Source organism: Rattus norvegicus, chromosome 8, assembly GCF_036323735.1.
Source record: "Rattus norvegicus strain BN/NHsdMcwi chromosome 8, GRCr8, whole genome shotgun sequence".
Classification (NCBI taxonomy): Eukaryota; Metazoa; Chordata; class Mammalia; order Rodentia; family Muridae; genus Rattus; species Rattus norvegicus.
In genome coordinates, this window is record NC_086026.1 from 120189779 (window position 1) to 120213771 (window position 23993).

The 23993-nt window shown below is 44.2% G+C and overlaps 1 protein-coding gene across 8 annotated transcripts in view; it reads left to right on the forward strand.

Moving 5' to 3' along the window:
- The window catches only part of Trank1 (tetratricopeptide repeat and ankyrin repeat containing 1), an 80499-nt gene that overhangs the window by 36398 nt on the left and 20108 nt on the right, over positions 1-23993 (forward strand). For 7 of the 8 annotated variants that reach the window (XR_005487854.2, XR_005487855.2, XM_039081618.2 and 4 more), the window contains 7 exon segments: positions 1301-1432; positions 4168-4338; positions 12918-13166; positions 14698-14874; positions 15442-18315; positions 20350-20549; positions 20806-20943. Coding sequence is in view for 6 of the 8 variants with exons in the window: in XM_039081618.2 (XP_038937546.1) it covers positions 1301-1432; positions 4168-4338; positions 12918-13166; positions 14698-14874; positions 15442-18315; positions 20350-20549; positions 20806-20943 (3941 nt within the window). In the remaining 2 variants the exon portion in view is untranslated. 8 annotated transcript variants of the gene reach the window in all.

Sequence of the window (23993 nt, forward strand, 5' to 3'; positions counted from 1 at the left end):
AGACGGAGGCAGCTTGCATGGTTCTGTCCCTCAACGTGTTTTTTGCCTGCCTAGAGGGCCTACAACTGTGTTTTGGGGCTGTGCTGGGGCGTCCTTGAAAAGAACATGGCTAATACAATCGGTTATATTGTCAAGGATGCATACACTCTCCCTCTTTCACCCTTAGGATAGGAAGAAGGGCTGTTAAGCAGCCTGGCTAGGTGTCTGCCAATGATCTACTCTAATTCTGAGACTGTGTGTCTTTTAAATTTTTATTTATTTCATGTACATGAGTACACTGTCACTGTCTTCAGACACACCAGAAGAGGGCATCAGATTTCATTACAGATGGTTGGGAGCCACCATGTGGTTGCTGGGAATTGAACTCAGGACCTCTGGAAGAGCAGCCAGTGCTCTTAACCTCTGAGCCATCTCTCCAGCCCAAGACTGTTTTTCTAGTTCCTTTGTCTGGCTTTGAATTCATGTTGTAACTCAGGTAGGCCTTGGATTTGTGTTCCTCTTGCATTGGCCCTCAGAGCACCAGGGCTATAGGCATGTGCCACTAGACCTAACAGGGCTGTCATTTTTATAAAATAGACTCTTTAGAGCATCATTGTTTGGTTTTAAAAAGTTAAATTTTCAGTCTATCATTAACACACACACATACACACACACTTATACCACACCAGACAGAAACTTGGGTTCTCTTGTCAGGCATTAATTTTGGCATCTGCCTGGACCAGAAGTAGCCAAGAGAGCTCTGTTTAGCTCTTCTAGGTTGTGCTACCTTCCCAGAGGACCTGGGATTTAATTTTTCCATCTTTTATTTCTGCTTTACCATTATCCATTCTATATACTCGGGATTTTGTACGACACCGTCTTTCCTCTTATGCAGAGATTGGACGATAAACATTTATAAGTAAAGCCTGACTAAAAGCACTATAGTCCTGGACTCCATTGTCAAATGAAGATTAGACAATTTCCTGTGTACAGAAGGTCAAGACCCTGTCCTGTGTCCTCTTTACCATAGCTGGAGAGAGATGTGGATCAGGGGACAGTCTTGGCTCCTTCCCTTGCCCTGCCTGCTCTGGTTTGTTCAACCCTTTTAAGTTTCTCTCACTCAGTAAGTCACACAGGCAAGAATTCCCGTCAAGCTTTTAAGGGGTCCTGACCTAAGATTATTGTGAAATGCCCGTCTCTCCTCTTCACTTTTGATGGAGAGTAGAAGTGTATGCTCTAGGATTTTGATCACTTGGTGGGGGGGTACATTTATTTACTCTGCTGATTTTATATAGAAAATAATACAACTTATTTCTGCCAGGGGAAAGTCAGCTTTTCCGGTGGGTCATGGAGTACAAGCCTGAGTGGAAAGAGCACATCAACTACAGAGATGATGCTGGCTGCACCGTCTTGCATGTTGCTGCTGCCCATTTCCCAGGATACACCATCAAGCGTGAGTAGGGACAGTCTAATGGGTGTGTGCTGTGGGCCAGTGACTGCAGACAGCAGAAAGCCCACACGTGGCAGGCTCAGAGGACAAACTTTCCCTAGAGTTAAATACATCTGGAGGAACGAGCTGTAAGCAGGAAGGAGCTGGGTGGGAGGAGAACCACTGGCTCCTGTGCTCTGTTGACTTTAAGTGGTTTCTGTGGGGTTTAAGGATTCAAGAACATAGGCTTTTGGCTACATCCCTCCCTGCCCCGCACTCACCTTTATATGTGACAAAGTGCCTTTGTCTTTTGCCAAATCTGTGTGGGCTGCCTGAGATAACCTGTGAGCCAGGCAACCGACATGGTCTTCATGGTCGTTAGAGCCCACCTACCATGGGGCACATTATCCTGTCATATGCATACTGCTGTACTGGTCACACAGAAGAGAGATGGCATAGCTGAAGTTGCCATGGTGACATGGACAGCCTTTTTAGACTGTGAAGGAGGAAAGCTGGTCACTCCCACAGAGATTTTTGATGACACACTTCCCCCAAACTCAGATCCGTCGGTATTTGCTTTCTGTCGCTTATACAAGACATTCCTTTTTTGGCATCGTGTGTGTTGGCACATACATTTAATCCTAGCACTGGGGAGACAGAGACAGGTGGGTCTTTTTGGATTTGAGACCAGTCTGCTCTACAGTAAGACCCTGTCACAAGCAAACACAGGGCATTTCCTCTGCAATTTCAGTGGTAATGAAGCCTCAGTCAGGGAGGGGAGGTGACAGGAATGGTGGCACTCAAGCCTGGGAAGGTGGTCACCTGAGCAGACTTGTAATCCAGGCTGGTCCGGGATCTTCTGACAGCAAGCCACACTGGAAATAGGACCTTTTTAATTTCTTAAAAAAACAAAACAGGGGTTGGGGATTTAGCTCAGTGGTAGAGCACTTGCCTAGGAAGTGCAAGGCCCTGGGTTCGGTCCCCAGCTCCAAAAAAAAGAACCAAAAAAAAAAAATCAAAAAACAAAAACCCCCCACCATGTATATATATTAAATTTCTAATTTGTGTGTGTGTGTGTGTGTGTGTGTGTGTGTGTGTGTGTGTTGTATGCAAATAGAAGACAACTTTTGGGAGTTGATTCTATTTCTTCCACCGTATGGATTCGGAGTTGAGCTCAAGTTGTCAGCCAGCCATAGTGGAAGCCTTTGCCTGCTGAGTCATCTTGCCGCTCACTCAATGCTTTTGAAAACATGCACCACTTAGTCTTCATGGTCCATTTGATACCCTGTAGATGGGAGGTTTTTAGCCTCCTTTTCTCGTGCTATAATAATTGTGTGAGTTTTCCGTGTTGTTAAGGAAGTACCATCATCAATGGCTCACAAACGACACTCTCTTTGATGCTCTTTTAAAGTTCACAGTTCTGTAGGTCAGTGGTACGGCATGGTGTAACTTAATCTTCTGCCGGTGTTTTGGAATGGCTGAGTTCAGTGTCGGTTTTGCTGTGTCTGCAATTCTAGGTCTGCTTTCAGGCATATTTGGTGGGGCAGAATCTAAGATACTAGGCTAAGGTCTAAATTTCCTTTCTGAATTTCTACCAGAAGTTGCTCAAAGCTTCTACAGGACATACATAGTCACTCTGGCATCTGGTCCCTTCCAAACCAGCAGAGAGGAGCGTTCTGTGCATCCCGTCCCTCTCATCTTTGTTTCTTTGATGATTGGTTTCCATCTCTGATCTCCAGAGCCTTGGCATTTGACACTCATGTAAGTAGGTCAGGACGAACTGTATAATCTACCTTAAGGTTAGCTGACTGGGAGTTCAGAGTCTTATTACAGCAGCAGGTAGATTACTATATGACGGAATATGCAGACATCATAAGGAATCTTAGGGCTTAGCATTGTGCCTACCACAGTAAGATCTCCATGCACAGGAAGTATACATTTCTAATTTTAAGTTTTTTGTAGTGAGAGAGGCAGCTGTGAATACAGAGGTGGTGGAGCGTAGCACAGTGAGCAGCCTGGTAGTTGGCACAGAGATGCTTATCAGACAGTGAGCGCTAGTAAGTGTTACACTCGGTAGTTGAAGGTTAGCATTGATTTAATTCTATGTACCTGTGTAAGTCCTGTGCACTCCAGGGACATGTTCCATTCTGAAAATAGTCAGGTCTATGATCACTGAGGCACACTGATGCTTGTCAGATAGGTACGTCTGAGCACAAATGGAGCTGACAGAGGAAGGTTAGGGCTGGGGAGTGTAACAATGACAACAAAATCCTAATGCCAAAGCAGTTGCTCCCTTTTCATTCTGTCACCAGACAGGTAGGGGTGTGTGCGTGTGTGTGTGTGTGTGTGTGTATTATGTATGTATATATGTTCATATTTATTTTTGTTTCATAAATATATGCTTCTTTCTGGAACAATATTCTGCTCCCTCTCCGGGGGATAAAGAAATCTGAAGTCACAGCTTGCTCTTATCCTTACAGCTGTAACTGTTGCCTAGTAACCAGATTTCCCCCTCGCTTTGCTTGTTGCCAAGGAGAGGGGAGAAAGGTAGAGAGGAGCGCACTTCTAAACCTCTTAAAAGCTATTGTCCTTCCCACTCCACACCAGGATTCCTTGCTTTGGGGGAGTTGGGTGGACTGCCCAAGGCTGTCGGTTTAGGCTGCTTAAATAAGAGGGACCCAGTCCCTTGAGCATCATGGGGACTTCTCCTTTTGGAAGGAGACATGAAGATCCCCGTCTCTCATTTTGGTCTGCCCTAGGACAAACTGAAGATGTGCAGATGCTCCTGAGCTTTGGAGCAGACCCTACCCTGTTGGATGGACATGCTCGGTCTGCTGTGGATGTTCTGAAGAGGAACAGGAACTTCAGAGCTGTTGACAAAATCAACAGTCACCTGGAAAAGCTAGCTTCGAGTTCTAAAGGCCGATCAGGTACAGCTCCAATGGATTAACTTTTTGTGGGGAGATGTTGGGAAACTGGTTCTATGATCTTAGATATAAATTGATTTATCTTTTCTTCGGATGTGTAGGTGGAAGCGAAACTTTCCCCCTCCAATGTTCAGAAGTGTGTTTGTGTTTTTGTAAAGACAGCATGAGATAACTCTTACAGTGAGCGTCTATGATGTTCTCGGAACATTTCTACATTTGAACAGTGTGGGTGACCTTTGCCTCCACCACGCATGTGCCTGGGAAAACCATATAGAATAGGAGGCAACCAAAATTAAGCCTCCTTCTCAGGAACAGTTGCTGCTGACAATTCAAAGTATACTTACATCTCTGTTTTTTGACTGTTGATTTAGCGACACTGCTGTGTAAGACGGTTTTATCAGTGCCACTGCTGGGTTTGTGTGGTAATCCCATTTGTACCGTTTGTCTTCTATCCTATATTCTTTAAATGATTCCTGCTTCATCTATGGGTTGATTCTAAAATCAGAAACCAGTGGGTGGCATTTTCATGGTATTGTGATTGTTTTAAATATTGCTCTTCCTGCCATAGCTTCATGGCTGGGCCCATAGGAATGAATCACCAACTGTCTTGTGACCCTGTGCCAGCAGTGCTGGTTAACAAATGTGGATGGACTGTGCTCCTTACAGCTCCTGGACTCGTGCACTGCCTTTACACTGCTTGTTACCTATAGAGTCTTTCTCGATTTGCAAGAATACCTACTCTAGTTAAGTTTTTCAGGGAGGAAGCATGGGTGGTAAAGTCATGGAGCGTTAATGTCTTTAACTTCATATTGACTACTAATTTGGGTACAGTTATCCCATTTTATTGACAGCAACTAGTCCTTGCCCTACCCGTGTGGTTACACTTCTGTAATTAGCCATCAGTAACCTGCCATCATTTACTGGCAGCTTTTTCTGGTATATTTGTGAATTTATTATATCTTTAGATTTATACAGTATTGTACAAAATTGTGTGACAACTTTGAAAAAATTATTTAATTTCCTTCTAGCCTCCATTGCCACTGATCAGAAGTCTGATGTTAGTCATTTTGTTTCTTTTTCTAGAACATTCTGTGGTCTTGAGTTCTGAAATTTCCTTGGCCTATATCAGGATGGAGGTCTTTACCTATTCTTTTGTGGTGCTTCTTAGTTACTTTTAATCAATCTGTCTTTCTTAGCTCAGGGAAAACATCTCCTATCATCTCATCTCCTCCAACCTCTTTCTACTACTCAATCATTGGCTATATTTGCTGAGTTTGCACACGTATACTAAATTTGGTTTTAATTTGGCCTTCAGCTTTCTCTTTTGTAATTCCCATTGTTTACTGTTACAATTTAATTTTCCAATATAATTTGGAAAGTCATGATTTTAATTTCTAAGAATTCTTTTTTGTTTTGATTATTTCTTTGTTTTCTTGAGACATTTTATTTTATGTATATGACTGCACGGACATTGTTACACCACCATGCGCCTGCTGCCCTCAGAGGCCAGAAGAGAGTACAGATCTACAGAAACTGAGTTACAGATGGTTGTGAGCAGCTGTGGGTGCGGGGGATTGAACTCAGGTTCTCTAGCAGAGCAGCCAGTGCTTTGCAAGGCTGAGCCTTCTCTCCAGCATGTTTCTCACTGTAGTGGTTCATTGTTTTCGTCTGCCTCATCTTCTTGGATTACATTTAAAAATGTCTCCCCACCCCCGGGGTTATTTATTAACATCGAGGTTTTGCTGGTTCCTTTTCCTGCTTCTCTCTGATGCTATTGTGTCTTTTTAACTATCTCCTGATTTTTCTGTCACTTACATTTATGAGTGAGAGACTAGATGCAATGGTTACTGCTTGGAGATATTTAAATTCCTCTGAAAGACCCATTCCCTTAAATGGGTAAACGAAGGCCACCGTGGGGAGACAGTCTAATGTCATCTCAGTATTGTTGGAATTGACAGTTTGATAAGAGGTTTTTGAAAGATTTATTTATTATTTTTGTTTTATGGGTGTGTTTTACCTATAGGGGTGTAAGTGCACCATGTATGTGCAGTACCCCAAGAGTCTAGACAAGGGTGTCAGATCCCCTTGAACTGGAGTTACAGGTGACTGGGAGCTGATGTGCTGGAGATGGGCATCAGACCTGGGTATTCTTGAAGAGCAGTAAGTATTTTAACCCTGGGTCAGCTCTTCAGCTTCCACAAGCAACCTTCTTTGTTGAGGAGATTGTTTTAACATCTGCTTACTAAGTTAAAGTCCCTTCTGTTGTTTCCTTGAGGCCATGATAATAAGAAGAGGAAACATTTGTGGAATCTCAACCCTCCCTGATCCCCATGGGTGTTCACACTTCAGACTGTGACATACTAGGTTTTGTTTTTAAATGTATTCTTGTTTTAAGAAATTGAGATTTCCCCCCCCTGTAGGGCAGTGTAATTAGCCAACAATTGTAACATGCTTTCTGATAGCTTGTTTATATAATTTGTTTCAGAGTGGCCTTCACAATTTTAGAAATCCAAAGTAACCAAAGAAGTTACTTTGCCTATGAATTTTGAAGTTTTAAGATAATAAAAAGGACTGTTAGTAGGTATGGAGTGGCTGACATGTTTCCATAATTATTATTTATTCTAGAATAGCTCAAATATGTTTTTAATGGAGCCTTTTAATATCATCTGACCCTAAAAGCATCTTATCTGAGTCAGTCTTTATTTTATGTTTTTTGATGCTGGGGTTGGAACCCAGGACCTTGCCCTTGCTAAGCGGTGCTCTGCCTCTGAACCACAGGCTATCTCTGAGACAGCCTTCCTTCCACACTTCTCTGACATTAAGTAGCTGGTTTTGGAACCAAGAGGTGTGGCTCAGTGGTCTCTGCTGGCCCTCATCGTGCTCATCAGAGTTAAGTTGTACTTGCTGGCAGAAAAGCATGTGGAAGAGGAATGTGTGCTACTCCAGGACTGCTGTTGTCCCCAGGCAGTCTGGTTGGCAGTGCTGTCTCCATTTACTGTTTCTGGAAGGTGTAGACCCCATTAATGCTGGTGGGACTGATCTCCTTGGAGAGGGTGGGCTTTGGTATCCGTGAGAAACAAATAATTTTGTTAAATATTTTCACTGTTCTCAAGACCAGAGATTTCTGTTTATAATATGTTTGTGTGTACATATGTGCATGCAAATTCTGATTTGGGAAGTTAAGAGGGACACTAGATTCTGCATTTCTCACCAGTCACCAGGGAATGCCATTTTGAACAATAAAACTTTGATTTTATTCAGTCAAGATTATAAAATTGTCTTTGACAGCTCTTGTGGCCACCACCAGATGGCATCAAGTCCATGTGCTCTGGTGCTGCTGCTGGGTCTTTTCTTAGGAGCAGGAACAAGATGGAGCCTTTATCTGCTGCTGCCTGTGTTCTCCCAACCCCTGAGGCTTTGCCTAATGAGCTTGTGTTCAGCTCTGAAGGGGAGCTGGCTGCTTTTTGCCAGGAGGACGCTCCTTGTTAGTGAGTGCAGCTGCAGGCTGTGGATATAGGATGCCAGTTATATTTTCCTCTTTTTTGTAAACCAATATTTTACAGAAAATGCATGAAATGTAGGGAAGGAAATATTAATTTCCCACAAATTCACCTACCAGGAAAACTTAATGTATTTGTGAACTGATCTTTTAGCCTTTTATTCTGAGTGTGGTTACTTGCTTTTCTTTTTCTTTTATAAATTGGGATTGATATCTTAGCTTGAGCGAGCTGTGTGTAATAAGACACACAGTTTTGTCTTTTATACCTTGAGTGGTAGACTTTGGGTAAAACTGAATCTCCTTTTGAAATGATTTATGTCTAGTTTTGACAAATTCCGAGCTCCATTGCACATTCTAAGTTCCCCTTAATTTTGACTTTGAATTATTTTTATTTATATTTACTAAATATGATCACTCTAGAAAATTTGTAAAAGTGGAGTTCTGTGTACCATGCTGACCTGTTGTTAATTGTGCCTTGGTGTATTTTCTTCCTGCCACTCTTGCTTATGCTTCAGCTAATAGTCATCTTTTAAAAAAATCTCTGATTACAGCATACAATTTTGTTTTCTGATGTTTCTTTCATTTCATATTAAGCTTGTGGAAATTTTTGAAGAAAAGGAGTAGAAAACGTAGATAATAAAAAGATACCTGGCACCGTCACTCAGGGACACCATTCGTCACATTTAGAAAGACCCCCACTTCACAAGCTAGAGGATTTCCAGTTTGCTACTGCCTTCTTAACTAGTCTGTATCCTGCAATCATGTGTTTGTTTCTTCTTTTCCTATTTATGTTCATATGACTTTTATGCTGAACTACTTCTCCAGTGGGAAGAATGATCTTTCTGAAAGGCTTTTAAAGGCCCTGTGCAGGGAGAAGTGACAAATTTCCATCAGCTTGCTAGGAAAGAAAGTGCTTCTTTCACAAAGGGTCCTATTCCTTGCTTTCTATACTGTTGGTATTCAATGTAGTCCTAGGTTTTAGGGTGCAGGTAAGAGGCAAATCCAGGAGTGCTAGCCAGTCTCCATAACACCATGCATGTTTTCTGTCTTAGCATGGGCTTCAAGGCAGGTGACATGGGGCCTTTGACAGACAGTTGCCGTGTAGTATGTGATATGGTGGCCCTCCTGCTGCCTCACACCTGAGGCTCTTTAACTAACAGTCCATGGGTATTTATTTACCACAGAAGTTGGCGTATATATATTTCTGGTGTTTTGACTTTATTTGTAAAATGAGATCCAGGTATGTGGAGAAGGCACAGCAGACCATGTAACTCTGCCTGGACTCCTCTAGTCTCTTAACCAAACTGTGTGCCCCTGACACTGGAGGGCCTTCACTTTGGCTTGGGCTCACGAAAGCTGTTGCGCTCTTGTTCCTTAATGTCTTTATGTGCTAGCAATAAAAGCAAAAAAATTAAATGCCATAGTCATTTGTCTCTGGGAGATACTGGCTGAGGTTCTCTAGGCTGTTGTAACATTGAATGCTCCTTTTTTTCATTCTGAGAAAATCAGGAAACTATCTTAAAGAACTTTAGATGACAAACATTAGATAATTATGGAAGGTTTTAGGTTTTAAATAGTTAACGTTTAGCATTTAAAAAATTGGGGTCTGGTGGTGGCACATGCTTTGACCTCAGCATTCAGGAGGCAGACAGGCAGATTTTTGTTGAGTTCGACACCAATGTAGTAAGTTACTGTTCAGCCAGGGATACACAATGAGACCCTGCCTCAAAAAAAAAAAAAAAATGGGACTGAAGATGTAGCTCAGTTGTAGAATGCTAGCCTAACAAGTGTAAGGCCCTGAGTCCAACGTCTGGGTCTGCTTCCTAAGGGTGAGATGTGTAAATTTTACTGAGAGTTCGAGAAAGGATGACTGGAAAAATCCCAGATGCTTTTTAGGGTATGTCCCATATCACAGTGGTTATAGCTGAAGCTTTGTACTAGACTTGGCTCCATCATTAGGCAGATGTGTGACCTTGGACTAATCAGTTGTTTCTGGTTCTGTCACCCTTCTGCCTCCTCCCCCACTTGCCTCAGCTAGGAGCCAACTGCATAATGTAAACGGCCCATCTTCCCTCACTAATGTGTTCATGCCCAGTAGCTGTTAGGGTGAGGTTAGGTAAGTTGGATTACACATAAGGCCAGCCAAGTTTTATATATTAAGGGATCAAGGGTAAATGGCACACCCCAGACTCTAGGATGGGACCACTTTCTCTGGGGTCTTTTAGATGTTGGGCAAATCACATTGAGGGAGTCTTTGGGCCTAATCATGGACTGACCTGTCCTCATGCAAACTTACTTGTAGCTGGTCTTTGCTGCTTTGTGGGTTCTCCTTTTTCCCATCCTTCATTCTGATCTCACTCACATCACTAGATGGGAGAGAAAGAAGGATGGGGGGGAAAGAGAGATAGAGGTCTCTGAATCTAATTTCTTTCCTTTTGTTTCTTCCCTGAGCACAACTACTAACAAACCACAACCAACCCCTACCCAGAACAACCAACAACCCTGCCTGTCGCTGCTCTGTACACCCTCTGAAAAGGTCCCAGAATTCCACATGTTACCCAATCTCAGAAACTATCTGTATCTCTCCTGGGGCATGAGGCAAATCATGGCTGCTTCAGGCAGTTCAAAGTAGCCCTGAATTAATCCCACACCTGGGATTAAAATAAAAGCACTTTCTTACAATATTTATGTGTTTTTAAAAGAAGCCAAAATTCCAGAATCTCAAAAATGTCACTACACTTACTCAAAGTTGTAAAAGTAAAACTTAAATTATTGGAGTCTGGCAAAAATTCTTCTAATGGCTACAAAGGTGGGAATGCTGCTTCTTGAAAGTCCTTTGTGTTTCATCATCTGTCCCCCGGCCTCCTGACTTCTCTGAGGACTGTGTGTGCTGTTGTGCTCCCTCTGGCTAGCTCTGTCCCTCCTCCCAACTCAAATTGGCTTAAACTGTTTTTAAACATATTTTCTGACTTACATGCTAGAAATGTCACGGTTGGCTTCATTGTCAGCAGGACCCCTTGTCTTCCATCGTCAGCCAGCTTGTCCTCGGCCAGCCGTCCTCTTAGACTTAGTGAAGCCAGGCGCAGGCCTCCAACCCCTGACTTATCAGCATAGTGAATCTGGGTCCCCCATCCCTCTTGAAACCATTTGCACATCCTGCCTCCCAGACTTCATTTTTGATCTAAACAGCTGAGCCAGTAACTCTGATCAGAATGACAGTCTTGACTGACTCAGACCCAACTCCTTCACCCTCAGCAGGAAGTTGCTGCTACCAGAAGACGTGAGCAGATTCTGAAGGTCAAAACAAGAGATCTATTTTAGAAGTTTGCCTTTATACTTTGTTCTGATCCTTGTTAAAGAAGGACGATAGACTAACTCATGTTTAATTTCTCTTGTTGTATTAAATGAATATTCATTTCAAAGATTTAGGAAAAGATGGGAAGCAAAAGCCAGCAGGCGCAAATGAGTTTATTTTGTTTGGGTAATCTTCAGTTCTCCCGTCTGCTCTAGTTGGAAGAAGAGAAGTCAGAGGAGCCTTTTTTGGAGTGGTTTCTTCTTGGCCAGCCTTTTCAGACCAAGTACAGAGTGCCCAATGTATTAGAGTTTCAGACAAACACATTTTCAGGGTAAATATGTCCCCAGTATTCTATAACTCTACTAAAATCTGTTTGTTCATTTGGAATTTAAATTTAACCAAAAGCAGTGGCACCTACCTGTAATCAATACCAGCTGCTTACGGGTCTGAGGCAGGAGCAGCCCTGTCTGGACTACATAGCGATTTCAAACGCAGCCTGTGCAACTCAAAAGAATGTTTTTAAAAAAGTTTCTCTCATCCTCACTCCTTGCCATGGGATCGTGAGAGCAGGAGAGCGATCCCTGTCCCCACCTTCTTCAGGCTTCTCCTTGCCTGGGCAGCTCAGTAGAGCTGGCCTTGGATGTGGAGGTTGCAGGTGATTGGGCCCCAATATCATGATGAGATGAGTGGGATTGGGTGCATGATGTGGAGTTCGCAGCAGCAGCAGCAGCAGCAGCAGCAGCAGCAGCAGCAGCAGCAACAACAACAATAACATCAAAACAGTAAAAAGTTTTTAAAAATCTTAACAAACAAACAAGCAAACAGGGCCAGAAGTATAGCTCATTGGCAGTGCCTACCTGTATGTTCTTTTGTTCTCTCTCTAGCACCACAAAAGAAGAGAGGGATTGAGGGAGGGGTGCAGGGAAAGGAAAGAAAAAGAAAAAGGGAATGAATTAAAATTAACTGGCATTCTTTATTTTTATAAAGAATTTTTTAAATCTATTTTTTAAAATTTACAATTCTTTATTGGTTAGGGGACACACGTACCAGTTTGCATGTAGAGGTCACAGGACAACTTGTGGGAGTCATTCCTTCCACCATGTGAGTCCTGGAGATCAAACTCAAATCATAAGGTTTGGTGGCAAGTGCCTTTCCTCACTGAGCCATTCTGCCAGTTCCATCTATACAATAAGGTTGTATAGTAAATTTGTCAGTCTTCTTAGTGAGGAAGCATATTTAATTTTTCTAACCGTAAGACTCACCAACATCATGGAAGGGGGCATCATCAGCTTATGTCTACAGATCAAGGATCAGACAGAGATGCTTCTGCCCCAGGACACAGTCAGGGACTGAAAACCAAGGCACGTCTGTCTCACCGCTACACGTCTTGGATTTTCAGCTCTTCTATCATATTTCCTTTAATTAAGTGTTTATCAATAGCGTATACTCCCAATGTTATGAAAAATTTAAGGCAGACCTTTCCTAACTCAAGTATTTGCCCTGAACCAAGCATTCTGTCTTCAAAAACATTTAAATTTTTGACTCTGTCTTCTTCACTGGGCGTTTTTAGTCTTGATCCTGGAGCTCCTGAGTCAATGCCTGTTTCAATGGTCCTTCATGGTTAAGTAACTTGTCCAAAGTGATTTATTATTCCTTCATAAAACTTCCACAGTGCTTAAAAGTTTTCATTTATAAACTAATTATGTGTATATATAGGATTGTAGTTGGTTGAAGAAGAGAAATCATATGAACCATTTTTGGAGTATAGATTATTTTTATTTTTGATAGAAATCTCTGCTGGCCTAGATGTTAACCGAGACTGTGCCACCACTTTCGTCAAATTCTTACTGGAACGACAGAAGTGGCCCGAAGTGCTTCTGCTGCTCACTCGCAAAGCCAGCGGGCAGCATCAGCTCAGAAATGGCCTCATCAAAGATTGTGACCTCTCAGACCTGGACATCTGTACTGTCATTCCCCATCTTAGCGCCTGGGACCAGAGGAAGACTCAGCTTCTGAGCCGCCTGATTGACAGTGGTGGTGAGTGTCTGTGACTTGTCTGGACAGTCTCAACCATAGAGCAGCGGTCCCTCCTTTAAAGAAACCAGCCCATTTCCACCCTTTTCTCCTAATGCCTCCTTGTTGTGAAACAGCTAGGGTCAAAGTGGGCTGGCTTGAGGAGGGCTGTGTTCTTGTGAATCCCAGCTAGTCTGTTCCCATTTTCCTTGTATGTATGTACGTGGGAAGCACCATGTATGTGGAGGGTCTTTGGCCTTTGCTCTGTCCCAATGGTCAATTCCACTTGGCTTCTGGCTAATCCTTTTTTCTGCCCTGGATGCATTATGTGTAGCTTGGTTCACTCTTGTGGCATTCTTTTTAATCAGTAGACCGGGATTTTATGATGCTTGTCTATAGAGCAATAACCAAGTAGTTCATGGGTAGAAACATCAGATGTTCTAGTAAGAGCATTGGTTAGCTGCATGTCTGGAATGTACAGGACATTGTGCTAGATTGGATTTAGTTAAAAAAATAAATCAGAAGTACCAGCTTCTTCCTACCCCTATTCCCCACATGATCACTCTTGTCCTACTAGGTGTATGTCCTTGAGCAGGCTGTCACACCTTTACCCACTTATAAAATGTGAATAACAGCAGTCTATTTCTTAGAGCTCCTTTTCACATTAAATGAGTTTGTGCGCAGGCTTTTGGAAGAGTGCCTTAGCTGTGTGGTTTTCTCCTTTGTGTTGTAATTCTTCACAGAGAGTAGTAACACACTGGTCCTTGGCTTTCCAAATGCTGCACTCAGCACAAAGCCTCTGGGTATTGGCTCTACTCACAGGGAGATGGAGTGCCTTTTGTAAGTTATTTCTTTTTTTTTTTTTTCCGGAGCTGGGGACCGAACCCAGGGCCTTGCGCTTCTTAGGCAAGCGCTCTACCACTGAGCTAAATCCCCAACCCCCTGCAAGTTATTTCTTCAAGCCTCTTCCTTATGTGTGCTGCTCTCTCAGAAATTACTGCTGTGACAGAATTCCTGTTATTCTTCGATTCAGCCAGCACTCACAGATCATCTCCTGCATCAGTGCTAGTACAGCAGGGCTGCAGATTTACAGGGATGGGCTGCCTCCGGGTGGAGGTTATGGAGGCTGCAGAGCAAAGGGAGTATGGACTGAGCTCCAAAGGAGGTGAGGTGGTGGTGGAGTGGAGGTGCATCAGGGAGGGAGGAGCAAAGGTTTGGAAGTGTACTGAGGTCCTGAGTGCTTACTGTGCCAGGCAGATGGTGTTAGAAGCATTAAGATTTCCTGGTGTTGTTTCCCGTCCTCATTCCATGGAAGGAAGTGTGGTCCTGCAGTAGGGCTAGGGGAAGGACAGGATCGATGGGAGGAGCATGACTAGAGAACACCATCCTTGAGGAGCTGGGTTTCCTGAGGGCCTGGGAAACCTTCTGCTCAGAAAGGTGGGGGAAACTTCTTGGAAGTCAAACCTTGCCCTTTTTATTGATAGAAAGGCTGCCTCCTTCCAGGGTCCTGATGTTCTCTTTCCTGCCTCTTTCTTCCTTTCTACTCCCCTTCCAGCATTGCCTGAGGGTCTCCAAGACAGCCAGGACAGGCCGCTTCTCATGTGCCTGAGACACGAGGACTTCGACTTGGCTTTTCTTCTCTTGACCAAGGGTGCAGACCCCCGTAGTGTTTCTCTCATGGAAGGGGACACTCCTTTGCATGCAGCGCTCCACATCTTTCTGGACATCAATGGTAAGTAAGCCTCTTTCTTAAGCAGTCTGTTTCTGGAGGAGGGAGCTGGGTATTTGAACTGATTCTTTGCTCTCTTATCTGGGAAAAGAAATCTGAAAAGGGCCTGTTTCTTCACCAGATCTAGTGACATTGTATATCATGGTGAGTGATCAGATTATAGTGGACTGGGGTTGTTAAGTCCTAGAGTAGCTTACAAGCTTACAAATACTTTCCATGTCTTTTTTAATCAGTTTTCAAGAATCCTGACTTAGAGGATCTTGCTATAATATCATCAGGTAATTTTAGGAGGTTCCATTGATTGCTGGGCTAGCAATTCTTTGTTGACAGGGCTATCTTGTCCATGGCCTCTGCTCACTGGTTGCCAATATACCCTCCTGATTGTCACAAGTAAATTGCCCCCACATTGCCAGATTTCCCATGGGGCAAATTACCTCGGTTGAGAACATTGTATTTAATGAATATCACATCTTTGAGGAAGGTCGATGTTGTATGATGCTTCACACTGGCCAGTCTGCTGTCCCCTGAGAAGAATGGCTTTGTACTCACAGGATTCTGTTTGTCTTTCAGCTGACATTGGCTTTAACTTCCTCAGCCACCTGTTGGATTTATTTTTGTCCAACCCTACCGAATTTTACTACCTTAATCCTAACGTTCAAGACAGCAATGGGAACACATTGATGCACCTCCTCTTCCAGAAGGGCATGCTGAAGCGCACAAAGAAGCTGATAGAGCTGCTGGTGAAGTTCGACATCAACTTCAACCTGAAGAACAAAGCAGGCAAAGGTGTTAGGCACCGGATTAAGAAGAACGATGCTCTGCTTTTGGCTTGGAACAAAGCGCTGACAGAGAGCAGGCGGAAGAACCGGCAAGACCCTGCTGCCCACCTGGGGAGGCTGTCCAGATCTTCTGCCCTTGGCCATACATCTCAGCTCAAGTCACAGACTTCCTTCAAGTCTTTGCCATGTAGTACTGCTGACAGAACCCTTTCTAAGGGAGTCACAGAGATTCTCCCTGATGTTCAGGTGACCAGGCAGGAACCTGAAGCCATGAGGACACGTTCTTTGAGAGACCGCCTTGTACAGGACATCACAGTTCTGATCCAGCAGATTGAGTTGGATATGTCTCTCCCACAGGACTATCCTCAGCAAGGCTCTCCCAAGATGGCAGCTGGCATGGAAGGAAAGAAAGACAAGCTCCAGAGAACTCAGAGTATGGGGAGCTCTGGCTCTAGTAGAGACAACCCTGTTGCCTCTGAGGCTGGGGATGGGCATGCCCAGGCAGGCCCGGGGGCTTTACAGCTTGCTCCAGTTGGTAACAGATTGCGAGTAGCCGGTGGTAACCAGGACAACTGGACCATGCAGGAGATTCAAGCCTGTCTTCAAGACTTTGATAACATGACCTGGGAGATTGAGTGCACCTCAGAAATGCTGAAGAAGCTGTCCAGTAAGGTTATGACCAAAGTTATAAAGAAAAAAATAATCCTTGCTATCCAGCAGTTGGGAAATGGTGAGTGGACCCAGGGCCTGCAGAAGCGGCTGAAGCACTCAAAAGGAAACATCCAGCTCTTTGAAGCAAAGCTAGACAAAGGTGCCAGGATGCTGTGGGAGCTTGCTATTGACTTCTCTGCTCGGTGCAGTGAGAACTCTGAGAAAATTATGGGTACAGAGCGGAATACCTACTCCATGGAGAAATCAGGGCGGGTCTATACGGAAATTATCCGCATCTGGGACATTGTCTTGGATCACTGCAAGCTTTCAGATTCCATCATGGCCATCTGCAGTGCCTACACCCGGGGCTTGTCCTGTGTCCTTCGAAAGAAACTGAAGGGTATCAACAAAGGACAGGTATCCGCTAACATGAAAATCCAGAAGCGGATACCCCGCTGCTATGTGGAAGACACAGAGGCGGAGAAGAGCATAGAGCAGGCAGATCCTGAGTACTTTCCTCCAGCCAGTGCTGTGGAGACAGAGTACAACATCATGAAGTTCCACAGCTTCAGTACCAGCATGGCCTTAAATATTCTCAACGACATGACAGCCACGGTGGAGTATCCGTTCCGAGTGGGTGAGCTTGAGTACGCTGTGATTGACCTCAACCCTAAGCCCCTAGAGCCCATCATCCTCATTGGACGGAGTGGCACTGGGAAAACAACTTGTTGCTTGTACAGGCTTTGGAAGAAATTCCATGTTTACTGGGAGAAAGCTGAGCAGGCAGGAAGCCCATTGCTGTCCAAACAGATCTTGCCAAAGAGAAGGTTGGAAGTAGAACCAGGAAAAGAGGGTCCAGGCCAGGAGGAAGAAGAAAATGAGGAAGAGGAGGGTTCTATCAAAGTGGAAACAGTGGATAGTACAGAGGAGGAGCAAGAGAGTGAAGCGTGTGCAGGAGGCACAGTGGAGTCAGCAGGGGACAGCCAAGCAGCGGAAGGATGTGTGCCAGACCACCCGCACCAGCTGGAGCATCTACATCAGATCTTTGTGACTAAGAACCATGTCCTGTGCCAGGAGGTGCAGAGGAATTTTATTGAACTCTCCAAGTCCACCAAGGCCACCAGTCACTATAAACCATTGGATCCCAATGTCCACAAACTCCAGGACCTGCGGGATGAAAACTTCCCTCTGTTTGTGACTTCCAAACAGCTTCTCCTCCTGCTCGATGCCTCTCTGCCAAAACCATTTTTTCTGAGAAACGAAGACGGAAGCTTAAAAAGAACCATTGTAGGATGGTCCACACAGGAAGAGTTTAGCATCCCCAGCTGGGAAGAGGATGAGGATGAGGTTGAAGCTGATGGGAACTACAGTGAGGAGGAGAAAACTACCGAAACACAAACAGGGGATAGTGATCCCCGGGTATATGTGACGTTTGAGGTGTTCACCAATGAGATATGGCCCAAAATGATCAAAGGGAGAAGTTCTTACAACCCAGCGCTGATTTGGAAAGAAATAAAATCCTTCTTGAAGGGTTCCTTTGAGGCTCTTAGCTGTCCCCATGGGAGACTGACTGAAGAAGCCTATCAGAAGCTAGGGAGGAAACGATCCCCCAATTTCAAGGAAGATCGGAGTGAGATCTATAGCCTCTTCTGCCTGTATCAGCAGATCAGGTCCCAGAAAGGGTATTTTGATGAAGAAGATGTCCTGTACAACCTGTCCTGGAGGCTGTCGAAGCTCAGGGTGCTGCCCTGGTCCATCCATGAGCTGTATGGTGATGAGATTCAGGACTTCACCCAAGCAGAGCTGGCACTGCTGATGAAGTGCATCAATGACCCCAATGCCATGTTCCTTACTGGAGACACGGCCCAAAGCATCATGAAGGGTGTGGCCTTCCGTTTCAGTGACCTGCTCTCTCTGTTCCACTACGCCAGCAGGAACACAGTAGACAAGCAATGTGCTGTTCGAAAGCCCAAGAGGATCCACCAGCTGTACCAGAATTACAGATCTCACTCAGGTACCTCAGGCCTTAGGTTCACCTTCTGGGGAGGGGCTGGAGCATTGGCCTTGGGCTGAGTCTATATCAGAAGAAAGAGCTAGTGCTAGTTACTATGCTCACTAGTGAGAGAACTTGTGATCCAGCACTCACCTGTAAATAGACCACTGAAGATGTAGTTTGATAGAAAGGAATCTTAAGTGACTGTGTATTCATGGAGACATTTCAGGGCAGCATTTAAAGTGCTTTGTAAACCTCTGCTAACTTAACACTCCTTTGTAGTAGCACCAGTCATTTGGCCAGAGATCACTGTGATAGAAATTGTTGATGACAAGAAGCTCTTCCTGTGCTTTTGTGTCTCTCAGCATGTTTCAGTAGTAGGAAGTGATAGCAGGCAGGCGGGAACTTTTATGCTATTTTTGGGCTCCCCTATCAGTGTAAAGTTCTGGCCATTGTTAGTTCGTAACTGACATGAAAAAAGCGGCAACAGATTTTCTTTGGAACAGCAGTTGCTAATTATGTTCATTATTACTGTATATTGGAAACTTGTAATAATTAAAGAATTAGGAATACATTTTCACTTTACTATTTGATAATAGTTGTAACAACACATGCAGTTTTTCTGTGCTCTGCCTTAATTTACCTGGTATTAGGCAATGGCAGATGGCTTCTAAGGGATCTAGAGAGACCCAGGAAGATAGGTGTTGAGAGTGAGATCCCTTCACTTAGAGGAGATTGGTTACCCCTCAGGGGTGGAGTCCATTAGTAACATCTCCATTGTCTCATCTGGACCATTGGGTTGTAAGGATTTCACGGACTGACTTCTATGAGGGTGACTACTGCATCTCAGACTTTAGTCAGCATTGTTTTAGAGCAGAGATAAGAAATGAGACTTGGTGGAGAAAAGCTTTTTCCAAGTCTGTTCTCTGGCTCTTGACAGTTTTCCTTTGTGCAGTCCTATTTCTGCTGGGTAAATCTAGAGGAAAAGGATGATAGAGGCCTTGGTTGTCTCCCGTTAACAATTCATCATGCTCTTCCCGTGGTAATGTTGCTGCTAGTGCTGTAGGGACCGATAAGAGGAAACAGTGATTCTTGATTTCTTACCATATTCTCACCATATTTATATGGACATTCTAGTACCTGTAGTTGTATAGACATGTCTGCCTTGAGTTCTTTAGGCAGTAATCTTTATGTTATCATCAGAAGTTGCGATTGAGGACCCATAAACCCTCTTGGTACAGCAACAAATTTCTGTCTTTATCTACTACACCCAGAGTGATAATGTGAACATTGTTAACCAGGTGGGAACTGGAGATAAGCTTGAAATAAAGTGTAATGTCAGGGTAGCCTGGCTACTTCAGTTGGTTGAGCATGGGACTCTTAATCCTAGAGTCGTGGATTCATGCCTCACTTTGGGTAACATCTATTGTGTGTAATGTTAATAAACCATGCTGGTTCTGGCTAGGCTCTGGGACTAGCAGCCACCCTCCTGCTGGCTAATGCTTTCCCAACAAATGCCAGGAGCTCCTTCTTGGCTATGCTCCTGGAAGAGAACAGCCACCAACTACTGCCCTGGACTCACTCAGCTCCCATGCTAGCTTTCCTGGTCTCTGCTTACTGCTTACCTGGTACCACAATGGCCACCTCACCCAGATCCCTATAGCTGAGTGGAAGGAAAACAGTAGAGACATATTTTAAAACTGACCAGATAACTCAAAGGCTGGGTGAAGAATATCCTGCCCCATCCTCTGTGGCCTCTGCAGGCAACTGCGGAGGCTACAAACTGCTGGTGCCCCGAGAAACCTACATGTCCACAGCTTCTTCTCCACTCTGCCATCTGGCCCCCGCTCCCCATCTTCTCTGTCCCCCTCTTCCTGTCCTGCCTGGAAATCCCACCTTACCTTTCGCCCAGCAATTGCTTCTGCCATCTTTATTCAGCCAATGAACAATTAGAGATACTCCCCCTACTACTGACTCCCCATGAAAAAGAAAACCAAATAACCAAAACCTTAGCCATGCTGCATAGTATCTAACAGGTACGTTTGTTTCATCCAGGGATCCTCAACCTTGCATCTGGAGTGGTGGACTTACTTCAGTTCTATTTCCCAGAATCCTTTGATCGCCTTCCAAGAGATTCTGGACTTTTTGATGGTCCCAAGCCAACTCTCTTGGACTCTTGTAGTGTAAGCGATTTGGCAATTTTGCTGCGAGGGAACAAAAGAAAAACTCAGCCCATTGAATTTGGTGCCCACCAGGTAAGCTTCTTGGGATTATGTGTTCTGAAATAAGTCAATTTGAAGTCACAATCATGAAGAAGAAGGTGAGTTACTGTGCTCTTAATACAGAATGGATATGGGCCCGAGAGAGGCCATTAACTATCTTCCCAGTCCTAGATGACCAAGTCAGTCCTGGTTATTTCTCTTTAAAGCATTACTTATTTTCTAGGCACATAAAACTTCCCTTTATTTGTCTTTGTAGAATCTGATATTATTTGGACTTATTCTATTTTAGGTGATTCTTGTTGCCAATGAAATGGCTAAGGAGAAAATCCCAGAAGAGCTGGGGTTAGCTCTTGTGCTAACTGTTTATGAGGCCAAAGGACTGGAATTTGACGATGTCCTCCTTTACAACTTTTTCACTGATTCTGAGGTACGTCAGTCACACTGGATTCTTTTCACACAGTTCAGGTCTGAGTGGGACTTGTGCTCTGTGGAAGACAGTTTGGAGCTGAGGCTAAGAGTTTGTTCAGGTGCCTGTGTCTGTAGTAGAGCCTCTTGCAAATGGGGTGGTCTGAGAATAGCTCTGAGTCGTTACTGGCTACCTTTCCATGTACATCCCTGGTTCTCGTGTGCTCATGTTTCCTGAGTGACCGGTACTCAAGGCCAGGTTTATTAGCTGCTGTTATCATTGCCTCCCAGGGGTGTCTAAGTTGGAACAAGTTCTAAAGAGAGCCATGCATGAGGACCAGGTTAGCAATGTCCACCTTATAAGGGCAGAGCTAGGCAAAGTCAGGTGAGAGACAACTCCAGGAAGACAGTGAGGCTTGTTCCGGTCTGGTGGGTCAGGTAGTGTGGGTGACAAGAGCGGTCACCCTGTCCCCAGCTCCCTTTGGCCTCACTACCACAGCTTCACGCATGGAACCACAGCAGCCAGAGTCCCTGGATTCACACCCCCCCCCCCCCCCAGTGACTTCTGGGCCAGCCATTGCCTTCGTGTGGTGCCTGAGTCCTTGCCATGTCTTTCCTTCTTCTTTTTATATTTCCAAATTACTGTGGGTGACCCACTAAATCAAGACTATTACCATGGCTTCTGGCCACTGGTTTCCTTTCACTGACATCGTCTTTGGTGGGGACTCAGGCTGACTGCTATGGATCTTCGTTGTGCTACAGCTTGCTGTGTTTTGGTCCCTGTTGCAGATTTTCTGTTACAAGTTTGGAGAGGTTGTTTTATACCTAAATTTGGAGCACCTTTTGGCTTTGATACCTTGAAATTTACCCCTGATATGACTCTTGAAATAGAATCCTTCCTTACATTTTAAAAGTCATTCTTCAATGTCCTATTCAATTTAATAGTATTTATATCTGGTACTGCAAAGGCTGCCTTACCGTTTTATAAGGGACCTTTTGAATGCAGTGTCCCATCCCACCAACGCTCTGAGATCCAAAGGACTTTTATTACTGTTGTTCTGTAGATAAAGCCAGAAGTTACCGCGTTAAGTAAGTTGTCCATAGTTAAAATATTCATAGCAGAATCTGAAGAAATGCTTTGGGCACTAAGTACTTTCCCTTTGTCCTCCCTTCCCTTTCACATGTGAATTGGCTTCCAGAACCTTCCACAATGAATAACTATATCCTTGCCATGTCTAGTGTGCAGCCTTCCTGGTAGGCTTGTTAAGAAAAGCAGATGCATGCTCAGTAACCCTGCTATCATTTCCATCTCTGAGGTCTAACTCTTTTTTCCTAATAACACATCCACTGGTCATGGTTGGACTGAGGCTCTCCTGAAAGAGAAAGGGGTAAGACTTTGTTGTTCCTGTCCTTTATTCAGTGCCATTTGTATGCACATGCCAGTGATAAAGTCAAAGGTCAAAGATTTAAGGATCTATGTGGGGGAGCTTTGCTTCTGAAAGAAAAATCAGTTACTCTCTTACCTAATCCTGGGAATGGCACAGGCTCCTCCCTGTCCTCCCACTGATGACTCAGACCGTGTGAAACTCTGAAATACACAAAAGCAGCAAACACCTAAACAGAATCCTTTGAAAGTATTTGCTTTATTCTGTGTACACGAGGAGACCTCCGATAAATATGTTTACACGGTGTTTCCTGGTGTAATGCACTCGTGTGTTCCTTGGCGCAAAGAGTGCCCCCAATTCATCCTTTACAATCTCCAGACCATGAAAATGCTACGAGCAAAGGGAAGGAAGTGCCTGGGGGAAAGAGAGGGAAGGCAGATCAAACTTCCCCACCCTCCGTGGTCTGGAATTTAGAGTTTCCTTCGAGGTGGCTGGATGAAAGTTTCTGAACAGTGGTCGATGTGTGACATAAGGGATGGGGGAGATTGTCTGTCTTTGTTCCTGCACTGCCTTGGAACATCTGGCATTTGGGCTTGGGTGGGCATTTGGACCTGGGTGTGCATGGGCATGGGTGGACACTGTGTGTTCTCTCCAGATTTATTTTGCCTGTCGATTCACCTAATTACCAGGTTGTCAGAGCTGGGGAGGCCGACCAAGGAGTGGCCGTATCAGACCTTACAGGATGTTTCTTCATCTTAGTGGAGAAGTTACTCTCCCAGACACCCCTAAGCCGTCCTTGGGAATTTGGAAGGGTGACTGCTACTTACACCCTGTCCCGAGTCATTCTTTCTTTCACACTCATGTGGGAGAGGGATGGGGGCAGGAAACCCACAAACTTTGTGAGAGACTTGCTGTGGAATCCAGGCCTTTTACTTGGAAGAAGCAGCTCCTTTTATGGTCCCAAGTGCGCAGGTCTGTTATCCATGCTACAAACACACAGCCTCTTCTTGTGTTCATCTTGAAATAATAATAATAATATAATAATAATAATAATAATAATAATAATAATAATAATAATAGAAGTTTACTTCCTGGAAATGGATAGCCACAAACCATGTGAGCATCTTTGCTCCCCTCCCAGCAGTTTTAAAATACATCTAGCTTCTTTGGCCCCTTTGTCAGCCCCCTTTCCCCCCCCCTTTTTTGCCTCTTTGCCCGCCAGGAGAATGTCAGCATTTTTACCTGCTTTCCTTGAACAGCTTGCTAAATAGCTTTGAAAGAGGGAGTTATGAGTATGTCCTAAAGAGTTTTTCTAAACATTTCAACTATTCAAATAATTTTACCTATGGCTGACATCACTTCTTAGACTATGGCAATGAACCCCATAATCGATTTTTATAGTAACACAACCAGCCATGTTTAGTAGACAGTGCTTTAGTCATTACACTTCATTTAATCACGTAGTTAGAATAATTTAAAGCAAACATTAATCAGCTCTAACCACTTCATGGTTTGGACATCCTTGAGCCCTACAAAGGTGTCAAGTTACATCACTTTACAAAAAGGAGAAGCTAGAGAACGAAGTGGCTACACTTAGAAGATAGTGATGTCTAAAGTCTGAGACTCTGGGAGTTTCACATTTTGAGTACCACATGTAATCTGGGCAGTTCAGCCTTGCTAGGGTCAG